General features: G+C 41.2%; 1 protein-coding gene across 1 annotated transcript in view; it reads right to left on the bottom strand.

The window, feature by feature from the left end:
• Positions 1 to 11,195, bottom strand: part of schip1 (schwannomin interacting protein 1) — a 419,733-nt gene extending 408,538 nt beyond the window's left edge. Inside the window, exons 1-2 of the mRNA XM_047391638.1 lie at positions 11,015 to 11,195; positions 10,702 to 10,789 (exon numbers count right to left, since the gene is read on the bottom strand). Coding sequence (XP_047247594.1) covers positions 10,702 to 10,789; positions 11,015 to 11,037 — 111 coding nt within the window. The 5' untranslated portion in view covers positions 11,038 to 11,195. The remainder of the gene's footprint in view (positions 1 to 10,701; positions 10,790 to 11,014) is intronic.
• Between the last annotated feature and the right edge of the window lie 2,296 nt (positions 11,196 to 13,491).

Raw genomic sequence — 13,491 nt, 5'->3', positions numbered from 1 at the left:
TGTTTTGTTCTGCTTCGCCACGGATCACTGATTGTTCAGCAAAGGACAGAATGGTCCCAGTAGCTTCAAAGACTGTGATTCATCTCACCCTTTGAACCTAGGGGGGAATGTTGGACCACTTGTTTGCTGAGTATTGGACTATCTGCACATTGTTGGACGTCACTGTGCCTCTCCAATGGCATCGGCCATTTTGGTATCCAGGACAGCCACTGCTCCATATCCCATCGAGCATTGCGACGGATATGACGAGCGTCCCAAGTCTGACGTCACAAGACACTATATAGGAAGGCACCTGTTTTGAACACGCCGCCTTCTGCTAGAGACCGGACTAGCGACTGAAGTGCGCCACTTCAAGAGGAGAGCTCTTTGCAGAGTTCATTCATTCTCCCTCGTTGGACAACGAACAATTCCTCACTGAGGTTTCTGGAATGAGAAGGCCAGAAATTTCACTTTGCCGATCGAAGACGTGAGTTTAACACGTAACCAAAACCACGGAGTTTCAAGGAGACGCAACTTTCCCTCCTTGCTTGGTTCTAGTCGACTGCTGATGGTCAGATCCTATTTTTCCTTTTCGTCAAGAAGGCCAAAGGACGGGGACTGACCGCTTTCTTGGAGTTTAACTGAGAACCCCCCCCCCCTCTTTCCCTCTCACTCGCTGCCCCAGAAGGAGCTTAACAAAGTAAAACCCATCTTTTATTTCTTTATTAGAAGGCATGGGCAGGGTCAGAGGTTGTAGAGCGATCAGAATAGCTAGTTAAAATCTCATGTGTTCTGAACGATGTCTGGAGCCGCTGTGCTCCTAGCTTTGTGCGTGTTTTACCATCTGAGAGTCAGCACAGGTGTGCGGTAAGACTGGACTGTTAAAATAACCTCATGGTGAAATTCTCCATTTTCCTTTGTCTTCAACCTCACTGCTTGCTCGCTTGCCACCAAAAGCTTTATAACTCTTTGTCTGCTCAGGAGTTGGGGGACGTTTTATGACTCAGAATAACTGAGTTACAGTGGAGCTGCGCCCCCACTCTCCACTCGCCACCACACCCCTTTTTCATATTCTCATTCCTTCTTTTTGCCATAACCGCTGGTTGATTCAATACACCCCACTGCTATTTGCTTTATTTTGCTTAGTTAGATGTGTTACCCTTGTTATGTAGACTTTTGCATGTTGAGTAGGTGAAGATTAATAAATATTCACATAGATAATGAACGTTTTGTGTTCATTGTGTGCAAAAGTGATTTGTCAGTCAAGATAAGGTTAAAATTCCACAGGTTTCAGCAGAAACGGTCGATTAAACAGTGACATCTCTGGTAATAGTTATTACTTATAACGGAGTATTTGACAGTTGTAATTGTCAAAGGCGTTGAGCCGCAATTACAACAACAGAAACATCTCTGATCTCGATTCATAAATGAGGATTTTGGTTAAGAAATAGATTTTGTCAAATTATGATTTTTAATTATAATTATTGATCAAGATTAATCAATCAATAATCATAACTCCCAACAAGGGATTGGGGCCTGTTGGTATAAACATTTCAGTCTTTCTTGCACTTTTGTGTAAAGCAAAGCTCTTGATTTTACCATTCTACCTATGTTCTGACCCTCACATGTGGTCATAAGATATCAATCATGAATAATAAATTGAGATTCCTGGACATAAGCAGCTAAGATGAGTTACCTCCGTGGGAGAGCTGGCCTCACTGTTAGCAGTAAGATGAGTGGATCCATCATCTAGAGTTAGCTTGGGGTATAGCCACTGCTCCTCTGCATTAAAAGGGGTCAGCTGAGGTGGTTCAGGCATCTACTCATGAAGTATATTTAGGACCTGTCTTTGGAAGTTTTTTGGGCAGCAGACTCAATAGAGACTCCCAGACTTCCCTCTCCCCAGACACCTCCTCCAGCTCCTCCGGGGGGGAGACGAAGGCCTTCCCAGGCCAGCCGAGAGACATAGTCCCGCCGTGTCCTGGGCTCCTCCCAGTGAGACGTGCCTGGAACACCTCCCGGGGAAGGCGTCCAGGAGGCATCCGGTATAGATGCCCGAGCCACCTCAACTGGCTCCTCTCAATGTGGAGGAGCAGCTCTACTCTGAGCTCCTCTCGGATGGCCGAGCTCCTCACCCTATCTCTAAGGGAGTGCCCGGCCACCCTAAGTTGGACCTGCACCGGGAACAGGTCCAACTTAGTGCCGGCAATGCGGACCAAACTCCTGCTCCGCGTGTACAGAGATAGGATGGCCCTAATAAAGGGCCCCCGACTCCGTACTCCTGAAGCACCCCCCACAGGGCACCACGAGGGACACAGTCGAATGCCTTCTCCAGGTCCACAAAACACATGTGGACTGGTTGGGCAAACTCCCATCAACCCTCGAGTACCCTGCAGAAGGTGTAGAGCTGGTCCAGTGTTCCACGGCCGGGACGGAAACCACAATACTCCTTCTGAAGCCGAGGTTCTACTATCAGCCAGACTCTCCTCTCCAATACCCTGGCATAGGCCTTACCAGGGACGCTGAGGAGTGTAATCTACCGAGGTTATAAAAAAAATCCCAGATATGACTGAAGCTGATGACACGTCAGATAATTGTAGCCAATGAATAGTTTAGTAATACAATACCTGGAAACATTGTCGCATAGAGACACTAATATTAATAGAAGCTCTTCTGCTGGGCATGTAAACATCCTAATCCCATTAATTTCAATATCAAAATAAGGAGAGTCAGGAGATGACACAGCAAGATGAGGTGAAGGTAGACAGTTATTAGCATTAAGCTGCTAAAAAATGGAAGACAGACGGAAAAGGAAGGAAGGGAAGGAAAACAGCAAACAGGCAGCAGCAGAAAGCGTGTTCCGTTTAATTGATGAGTTATTAAAATCATAATTTCTCAGAGTCCTAGTTGTAACACAGAGATTGATGGCAGGCTTAGCTGAAACAAACACGCATATATTCACTTGACTGTGTTAAGAGACGTTCAAGATTCATTTACCCTTCCACCAATACTAAAATTGCCTTCACACATATACACAAAGACGCGGATGTTAGTGGAAAAAAAGAGTAAAGTCAATCAATATGTGAGCACACACATGTATCAGAGTGACTTCAGTGGATCTGATTGCAGCGTGGGGATGTACTGATGCATCGGACAACTGGCTCTCTGGCTGCAACTTGCATATTTGCCGATCATCCTGAGAAAATACCCAATCAGAAGGGCTGCGCCGGAGAAGATGCTCATTATTGAGAGCAACAGAAATCAATTTACATGTGGCCTGCATTGCAAGGAGTAACAAGGAGACAACATTTACTTTTTTGCCTCAGTCCCTGAGCTCAAAGAGGGCCCAATGAGGGATGCAGGTCTTACTGGTGTGTTCATGTGACTACATAAGTGCTGTTTTCCTTTGCTGTTTATGGCTATGGGGCAATACAGTAAACACTGATGTGTCCATGTTGTTTTTTATAAACCTTTCAATCCAATTATGGATTGGAAGCAGGGAAGGACACGACTCTGCAAAAGTGTATAAATGGTTGAGTTGTTATTGCCGGATGGTAAAATAATTTCTATACATTAACATAAAACAAAGGTAGCTGCACTTACAAAACTGTTTCTAGCAAGCTTGGGCTGGTTCAATGGGGCAATTAGCACTGATCAAATAGGGAAAAGCGACAATGGACATACGTCAAACACAAAGACATAAAAATGGTTCATTTTATATCTTCAGTGCCTATCAAAAACAATCATATCTATTAGGGTTTTTACATTTTTTGATGTTAAAATTATTAACTATGTGTTTTATTGAGATAATTATGAAGTGGAAGGAAAATGATACATGCTTTTCAAGATTACTCAGAATAATTGGTTGCACTGGGTTTTACTTAGCGTTATAGGAGTAAAGGGGGCTGAATAAATATGCAAGCTCCACTTTTTAGACTTTTATTTGTAAAAAGTCTTGAAAGCCATAATTTTCCTTCCACTTCACAGTTATGTGCTATTTTGTGTTGATCTATCACATAAATTCCTCAAACATATATATTTAAGTAGGTGGCTCTAATGTGAAAAGGTTCATTGGGTATGCATACCATCACAAAGTTTAAAGTGTGCAAAGTTTTAATTGTCTTCCTGATTTCACTTCACTAACCTCCACATTTAAGAAGCAGAGAACCGTTAATGATTTGTAATTCCTCTTTGATAATGAGTGTGAGGCCTGATCAATTATCAAAACTGTTTGCCAATTAATTTTGTGTTTAGCTAATGACTTGAAAGAAGTAATACATTTCCCCAGGACTAACAAATACAGAATCTAAAGTATTCTGTGAGGAGTGGGAGAGCATATCATTATGGAAGAAGTATTGTGAAAAAGATTTGGAGGAGAGTTCTGTGTAGATCGAAAGGTGTGTGGGTTTCTGACAGGTTGAGAAGACAGAGGGTGAAAGAATGATTCTACAAACACAAAAGATAACTAAGACTATATACAGCAACATCATTTCTTTATGTTTCTCAGTCTTAGTAGTTTTAGTCAGAGGATGTCATACTGTCATCTGACGCTTTGAACTCTTGGCTTTTACATCTAAATAAATCCACATTCCTTTGTGTCTTTTGAATTAAATGCATAAAGTGGGAGTAAAAATGTATGCACCTATGTGTAGGCCTTTATCCTGTTCATAATGAACAATAATAAAATAATATTAATAAATTGGAAAGGTGTTTTTCTATTTAAAGGGATACAGGTTAATCTAAATAAATTAGAATATCATCAAAAACAAAATTTTATTTCGGTAATTTGGTTCAAAAAGTAAAACTTAATATATATACATTATATATACTATAGATTTCTCACATACAGAGTGATGATATTTCAACCCTTTATTTCTGTTCATTTTGATGATTATAGCTTGCAGCTTAAGGAAATCCAAAATTCAGTTTCTCATACAATTAGAAATTTACATAAGTCCAATAAAAATGGATTTTTGTCACAGAGATGGTATGTTATGGACATGTTCAGGTCTACACGATCATGGGGAAGACAAATGACGTGGCAGGCGTCCAGCAGATAGTCAATGATTGCATCCATAAGGGTAAGCCATAAAAGATCATTGCTAAGGTAACTGGATGTTTACAGAATGTTGTATTCAAGTATATAAAAGGACAGTTCAGTGGGAGGAAAAAGTGTGCAATTAACTAAATTAAACATTCAATTTTAATTTTGGCTTCAAACAACAACAGAAACAACATAATCAAAAAAAAAAGATTTTCTTTTTTTATTTTGACCTATTCCACTTTACACGTATGCTCTTAATTTGTATTGTCTCCAGACTGATGAACACCTGCATGTCTTTTGGAGGCTGAAGCTGCTTAGAGAGGAGACTGACAGCAGTGTCATCCTGGCATGGATAAACTGGCTCAAGCTCGGTATGAAACATTCCGTAGTAGACTGCACCATTTCATACCTGGAATTAGTCGGGCATTAAAACTGCAAAGGAAATGGTAAAATTGGCAGTAAATGTAGCAAAAGCAGCAGCAGCAGACATTAGCAAAACAAAAAGGTACGCGCTTCACTTGTCGCAGTGAGACCCCATTTTAAATAATCAGCAATTCAGTTTTGACCAAAAACATTGTTATTACTATTTTTTCCCTAATTTAGCAGGCGTCCACATGCAACAGGAAAAAACGCAGCCTTGAGAGACTTGGAGATTCACAAGGCATGACAAGAGGCTGGATTTCATGCATCAAGAGCAAATGGATCCGGTACAGATCCAGGACATGGGCTACAACTGTCGCATTCCCTGTGTTTAGGCATTCTGGAACAACAGACAAGAAAAAAGCAACAATGCACATACATCATGTATATAGATATAAAAAGGGTTCATTTTATATCCACAGCCTCTTGCAATAACTCAAACTGAAAATGTCCAAGAAACAGAACACTATTTTGTTAGTTTTGCTGGTGGTTTCTCAATCTCAGCCTCAGTCAGTGTAACTTTAGCGAAGTAAAACAGTGTTGTTCAGCTAAAAAAACAGACATACTTTACAAGTGTCTCTAGTTCTTTCTCCTCTGCTCTTCTCCCTGTACACCAACAGCTGTACCTCCAGGCACCAGTCTGTCAAGCTTCTGAAGTTTGCGGACGACACCACCCTGATCGGACTCATCTCTGATGGTGACGAGTCCGCGTACAGATGGGAGGTGGACCATCTGTTGGACTGGTGCAGCCAGAACAACCTTGAGCTCAACGCTCTAAAGACAGTGGAGATGGTTGTGGACTTCAGGCAGAACCCAGCCCCACCTGCCCCCATCACCCTCTGTGACTCCACAATTGACACTGTGGAATCTTTCCACTTCCTGGGAACCATCATCTCCCAGGATCTCAAGTGGGAGCCAAACATCAGCTCCCTCATCAAGAAAGCCCAGCAGAGGATGTTCTTCCTGCGGCAGCTGAAGAAATTCAACCTGCCAAAGACTATGATGGTGCACTTCTACACAGCCATCATTGAGTCCATCCTCACCTCCTCCATCACCATCTGGTACGCCGCTGCTACAGCCAAGGATAAGGGCAGGCTGCAGAGTGTCATTCGGTCTGCTGAGAAGGTGATTGGCTGCAGTCTACTGTCGCTCCAGGAACTGTACACCTCCAGGACCTTGAAGCGGGCAGGGAAGATTCTGGCTGATCCCTCCCACCCCGGTCACAGACTCTTTGAGACTCTCCCCTCTGGCAGGAGGCTGCGGTCCATCCGGACCAAAACCTCACGCCACAAGAACAGTTTTTTCCCATCTGCCACCAGCCTGGTTAACAAAGCCCGGAAACCACCCTGACACTCTCCCTTTCCCCCACACCCCCCCTTCTTTGCCTACAGGACACCCGTAACTTGTAACTCTATGCGTTACATTAACGCTCAGCTTGGACTCCTGCTTTACTTGCACTGCCATTCTTGCACAATGATCACCTGCACTGTTGTATTGCTCTTGCATCTTATACTGCTCTATATTTACTCTCACTCACTTAAAACTGTGCACATATATTTATATTATATTGTAGATATGTTTATACTGTTTAATTTGTACTGTATTGCACCGACTACGCCAAAACAAATTCCTTGTATGTCCAAAAACGTACTTGGCAATAAAGCTTTTCTGATTCTGATTCTGATTCTGAGTAAAAGTGTATACATATATTATTCAGTGGTGTAATGCTGTATACCACAGATATAAAATGTTTAGTTAAAGTTGCTTTTGATTGCTGAAAAAAAGCTAAAACAGGCAGTTCGTCTTACTAGCTGTTAGCCTTCCATTAGTCTGAGGTTTTCTTCAATTTTCTACAAACTTGCCACAATTGGCTACAACATCTGATAACTACAGGCTTCCTGTTTTCATCTAAAAATGTCATCCTTTTCCAGAGTCAGCTTCCTGGACTTCATAGTCCTTCATGTTCATTTAAAAACATGCAGGGTTTTAATATGGTACCAGCATTAAACAGAAACTGGAAGGAGCAAAGGAAGAACTTAACAGGTAGGACACAAAAAGGGAAAGGAAGCATGGACAAAAGTAACGATGGAAATAAGGACACATTTAAAGAAGGCCAGGAGACAAGGAATGATTAGGGACAGGACATACAGAAAGAGGTAGAACGCAGGAAGGAAGGAAGGAAGGAAACAGGGATAGATGTAGGGGCACAAAGAAAAAAGGGAGGAAAAAAGAAGGGCATGAGAATGAGGATGAAAGGAAGGGAGCAAAAAGAAAGGAAGGGCATTAGGAAGGAAGACAAGAAGACCACAAGGAAAGAATAATGGGAAAAAGAGAGGAAGGAAAGGGAGATAGGAAGGATGAGCACAAGGGAAGAATGAATATGAGGAACGATCAACACAGAAAAAAGAAGGAAACACATGAAAGGTGTGAGCATTCAACCATGTGTTTTTGCATACGAGTTGGTGGATTTATGGTGCAATTTGATGACACTTTTTATAACATTGAACCACAGAACAGATCTGCACAAACACACACACATCCACACCCCCATCCCAACAAACACACACACACACACACACACACGCATACACAGATAATATCTGTAGATCTGCATCTGAAGTTCATGAAGTACCAAGATGACACATATCCATCAGCGTGCAGGTTCATCTTGTTCCTGCACAGGTTATTACGACTCAATCGTGGAGCATTTGAGTGAGCCGGTCCAAACAGCACTCAGCACCGCTGCATCCCGCTGGGGGAGATACAATGATGCACTTGTGAAATATCACACCCATTCCTGGCACCACACTCCCACTACAACCCTCTATATGATACACAACGCTATGCCTGAGTGACACCCATCGATGTTGGATCCCTGCTCCTGTCGAGCGCAAATGGAGTTCATTTGAAAGAAACAATTTCTTTTGAAAATTAGGATTGGACACATGAATTATATTATTATAAGATCTGTGTATACAAATATATATATATATATTTCATGACAAACTACATTAAATGTAGCTGATTTGGCATGCTGTTTAAATAAGCTCTTGGTAAAATGGTTAACAACACGGCATGGCTGTCAAATTCAGCTGTCCCATTGATTACGGGGTAATAGCTGGATAGATTAATGTGTTTCTCAGGGGGGTTCCCGCCTCGCCAATGAATCTCAATCACTCATGCAAGCACAGCAAGCGGAGCTGCCTCCGTAACCAACAACCTACATTTGTATCCTTATTCATATGTGCCGATCACTAATTAGTGTTTCAGCAAGATTGTACTTGCTCCATCTCTCTGCAGGCCGATGTGAATCTAATGAGACTGGATTAGTTTAGAAATACCACAACTTAAACAGATCTAAACTGATCTGGATTGAAAATAATAAAGTTTAGAGGAGTAGTCCAACAAATAAGACCATGTTGTGTTTCTGTGTGCAACGAGGTGTTGCACCATGGCAACATATTGCAGAGTAAGTCGGAAGCTGTGATGGAAGAGAGCTCTCAGACCTAACAGGCTCAATATCCACGGCCGCCAATAATGCACAACACTACATCACTGGCATTAAATATTCAGAAGCTCAATACAAGGCAGGTGAAGTCCCACACCTACACTTAGCAAGACAGAAAAAATATAAAAATCACATATCTCTATTAAAAATGATTCATGGAAGTTCTTTCTTTACTTAACAGCTGTCTGAGTTTCTAAACAGCTATTAAACCCTGGGATTGAGCTGTGAATTCATTGAGATGAGTAGCATCCCATATAGCTGAGCAGTTCTGCTAAAGATCATTTACAACTGAAGGTAAAACTATGATAAATGATATAAAATGAGAACTTTCTCAGCTGTTTCAGGATAAAAATCTTTAAATGGCCTTAAACTATAAAAAATATAGCAATATTGCAAATGAAACTGATTAATCAGTCATCCACCCATTCATACACAGATTCATACACACATGCACACACTGATAATTGATCAGGCTACATTGCAGCCACAGCTGCTCTGGGGAAGACTGACCAAAGTGGGGCTGCCATACAACCGGGGCCACCTGCCACGCAGCAGGCAAGGCAGGTGAAGTGTCTTTGACCAAGGACACAACGACAGAGATGGGCGAAGCCACGGTTCAAACTGGCAACCCACCAGTTACAGGACAAACCCCTACCACCTGAACCACTGTCGCATGATGAAGAGAAGGTAATATACTACAAGACCGGATTTACATGCAGAAAAATTCCTGATTCCAAACTTGAACAAAACTGTGTAACTATTATACAACAAAGTGCCCAATGATCCATTTTAAAAGGTTACAAGAAAGATGGAATGTTTGGAAGTACACTATTTAAATGCATGACTAAAAAACTATGCACTCCAGGCTACTGTTACATAGCGATACATTTATAAAAGGAATATTGCATATCCTTGTCCAAACTTAGAGGTCATAAGGTAGCAAAAAGTGGGACACAGTTTTACAAAAAGATCATGCTGTACTGAAGAAACTCTGAAACCAGTGTTTTAGACCACTAAGTCATTAGGAAAGCAGGAAACAAAGTATTTTTATAAGTGTTAATCCCTATTTCAAACTGAATAAGTGAACAAAGTGATAATGACTACAGGATTGAATATAAATAAAATTACACTAAGCACATCTTTCCAATGTAATGAGAAGTCAATTTGGTTAAATTCAAATCAGTTTATTTATGTACCTCCTAAATGACGACTGTCGTCTCAAGGCACTATCCAATTTATACAGAAATGTATGTCAAGTCAGTCTAATCATAGAGACATATTCAAAGTTGATTAAATACATTCCACTTGATCCTAGTTATCAAACCATGGAATCAAGTTCAGTTTAAATGAACATGGTGGTGTCACCATCATGCTGTGGTGATGCTTTTCTTTAACAGGGACATCGTTGGTAGAGAGCAGGTATAAGTGAATGAGAAGACGGATGAAGCTAAACACGGTGCAGTCCTGGAATAAAACCTAATAGACTGCAAAATGATCTGAGGTACAAATGTTTTCCAAAAAAAATTTTTTTTTAATCCATATATTGAACCTCTATACTTAATTCATTACATTTCTGTTTTACATTCGGAGTATACTGCTGCTGATTAAATCATCACTGCAATGTTCTCTCACCAAAAAAAAAAAAAAAAAAAAGAGAGAAAATTCATTGAGCCATCATTCACTAAGAATATTCTCCAAAAAGTGAAAGAAAACAAACCGTCTAGCATGAACACACAATTAAGGCTCTTACCTTGTTACTGATGCACAAAGCAAGGTGCTTCCTCTCCCGAGTCAGACTCCCGCTGCGCAGCCTCACCTCCTCTCCTTGATGCATGTTTCTGGAAAGACATCAGTCAAGTTAAAAACACTAAAACTCCCCAATGAACACATCTGGTTTTGAGCTCTGTGTCCAGCTGTCCCTAACGTTACACGGAGTTCTTTTTTTTTTTTTTCTATCGGTGCATGCCGGAGCGGTCTGTGCATGGAGCTCGTCATTTATGGAAAAATCGTCACCCTATAAACAAATGTGTGATTACAGACGAGTCGCTGGATGTGACACCGACCTGTTCGCGCCGGTCCTCAGCATGACGACCTGTTTCCTCGCAGTTAGACAGAGATGAAGTGAGCACTTCGGGTCAGGAGCAGCCGGTGAGACACCAGACTTGGAGGATTCTCGCAGCCAATCGGATACTGAGCGTGTGCGCAGAGCTGCCAGCGTGTGTGTGACGACATCTTTTAACTTGGCTTTTTATTTTTTAACGCAGCCTTAATTATTCTGCATGCTGTCTGTAGACGAAAGCAAATGACACTATGTTATATTCTAATCTAAGATTATTTTAAACGCAGGTACTAGTTTTCTGTCGTTGTTTAAATTGCTGATGTGTGGAGAGATGGTGGAACACATGCAACTAAACCTCACACAAAAAAGACAGATTAACTACATGGCAAGGTTAAAGCATCACACCTATTTATTTGGGATTTTATGATAAAACAACGCAAAGTGGTGCATATTTGTACGGAGTAAAAATGATACATGCTTTTACAATTCTTACTTGTAAAAATCTGCACATCACAATCTGCACATCCTTCCAACCGTGAAACATGGTGGTAGTTCGGATGTTTTTCTTCAAATTACTCACAAAAAGTAAGAGATATTTGGCTTTCGGGTGAAATTTATGAAAAATGTAAAACGTTCACGCTGTCAGTGATGTCATATCGTGAAAGGAGGGTATTTAAGTAGAAGCATGCAATAATGATTTCCAAACATCACAAACAATTTATTGAAACAAAAGCCAACACCAGTGGCTTTTGACAAAAAAAAAGCCGCTGTTATTCAGATGTTGACAAAAAATGTCAACATTTCAATAATGTGTCATGTGCTCTTGAGCATCAATTACAGCTTGAAACCAACATCTTATGCTGTTCACAAGTCGACGTATTGTCTGCCGAGGCATGGCACCCCAGTCTTCTTGAAGGCCAACCCTCAGGTCATTGAGCTTCTAAGGTACCACAGTTACGAGCCTCCAGACGGTAACTAAGCTGATCTCGTAGGTTTTCTATGGGATTCAGGTCTGGAGAAAGTGCAGGCCACTCCATTCAAGGTACCCCAGTCTCCAACAGCCGTTCCCTAATGATGCTACCTAGATGAGCTGGGGCATTGTCGTCCATGAAGATGAAATTAAGCCTGATGTTATTCAGGTAGTATGGGCTCGTCACTGTACCATTCACAAAGTGCAGGGCAGTTCTGTATTGACTTGACGCACCTGTCCACACTGTAACTCCTTCACCACAACAGTGAGTGGCTGATGCATAACACTATGTCTGATGTCTCCAATGTCGTTGGCGGCCATCATTTCTGCTCAGCGTGAATTGACTTTCATCAGAGAACAGTACTGAGGTCCACTGGTCCCTTGTCCAACGTAAATGCTCCCAGGCAAGATGGGGCTGCGGTCAGGTATCCTTGCAGGTCATCTAGCTCGCAGAGCACGCTAACATAAATGGTTTGGAATGGTCTGACATGACACTTGGGTGCGTCTCACCTCCTTCAAACGTGCCTGGAGTTGAGTGGCATTCATCATCCAGTTCAACGCTTTTCACAATGAAGCAGTTATCGTGTGGGATGTGGCCCAAATGACTTCTAACCTCTATGCTATTCTGTGACTCTTCCAGTCTCTCTGCATCTCTGTTGCAACCTGCTGATGACTCACTGTCACACTCTAAGCTCAATGGACACTTCCATTTGAAAACATGATGTCAAAATGTGAACAGCATGATGAGGACTGTTTAAATACAGATTCTGTTTGGACCTGGAAACTTATTAGTCGTTTCACGGATCAAACACCTGTTGTGAATTTTGCTGTTAAGCTCATTGTTAGAGAACAACAAGTTGTGCAAAAAGTACCGATTAAACAGTTGGACATGTGCATTTAAAGGTTTAGAGAAAGTCACATTAGGTTTGCCTGTAAAGGATATAGTTTAGGTTCATCTTGAAATTTCACTTGTAGCCCCTCCAAAGTTGCCCAGGCATCTTGACTGCTTCGCTGATTAAGTAGCTTGAACAGTACTTTGTTAGATGTTCAAAGCTTGTGATGTTTTTCTATAAAATAATCCTTTCTATTGCCACACGACTTTAACACTAACCAATCTGGTGTGTTCCCTGGTTTGCCTTGACCTCTAACAAACATAAGATGCCTTTATAGAACTGCTGTATTTATACTAAATTTCACTGAGGTAGACATACTTTACTATTTACCCAACTTCTGAAGGCAGTTGGTTGAATTTGTTTAGGAATATCAGAGTATATGAGACTGGATATAAATAGATGTCATGCTTTTTAAACACATTTTTAACAAATTAAAAATGTTGTGGTTGTAACATGAACAAATGTATAAATCTTCAAAGACTCTATAATGTTTCAATGGGTCTGTTTAGTTTGTGTAAGGGATGATTCCAAAATTTCACCAACATTGAAGACGTTTACTAAACGACCAATTTGTCCTTTTAAAAAAAAAATCCTGTTTCTGAGTTTAAATTCAGGTTA

Source organism: Girardinichthys multiradiatus, chromosome 18 (genome assembly GCF_021462225.1).
Source record: "Girardinichthys multiradiatus isolate DD_20200921_A chromosome 18, DD_fGirMul_XY1, whole genome shotgun sequence".
In the NCBI taxonomy this organism is placed as follows: domain Eukaryota; kingdom Metazoa; phylum Chordata; class Actinopteri; order Cyprinodontiformes; family Goodeidae; genus Girardinichthys; species Girardinichthys multiradiatus.
Note: the sequence above shows the minus strand (reverse complement) of the source record. Positions and strands in the feature narration are given on the sequence as shown.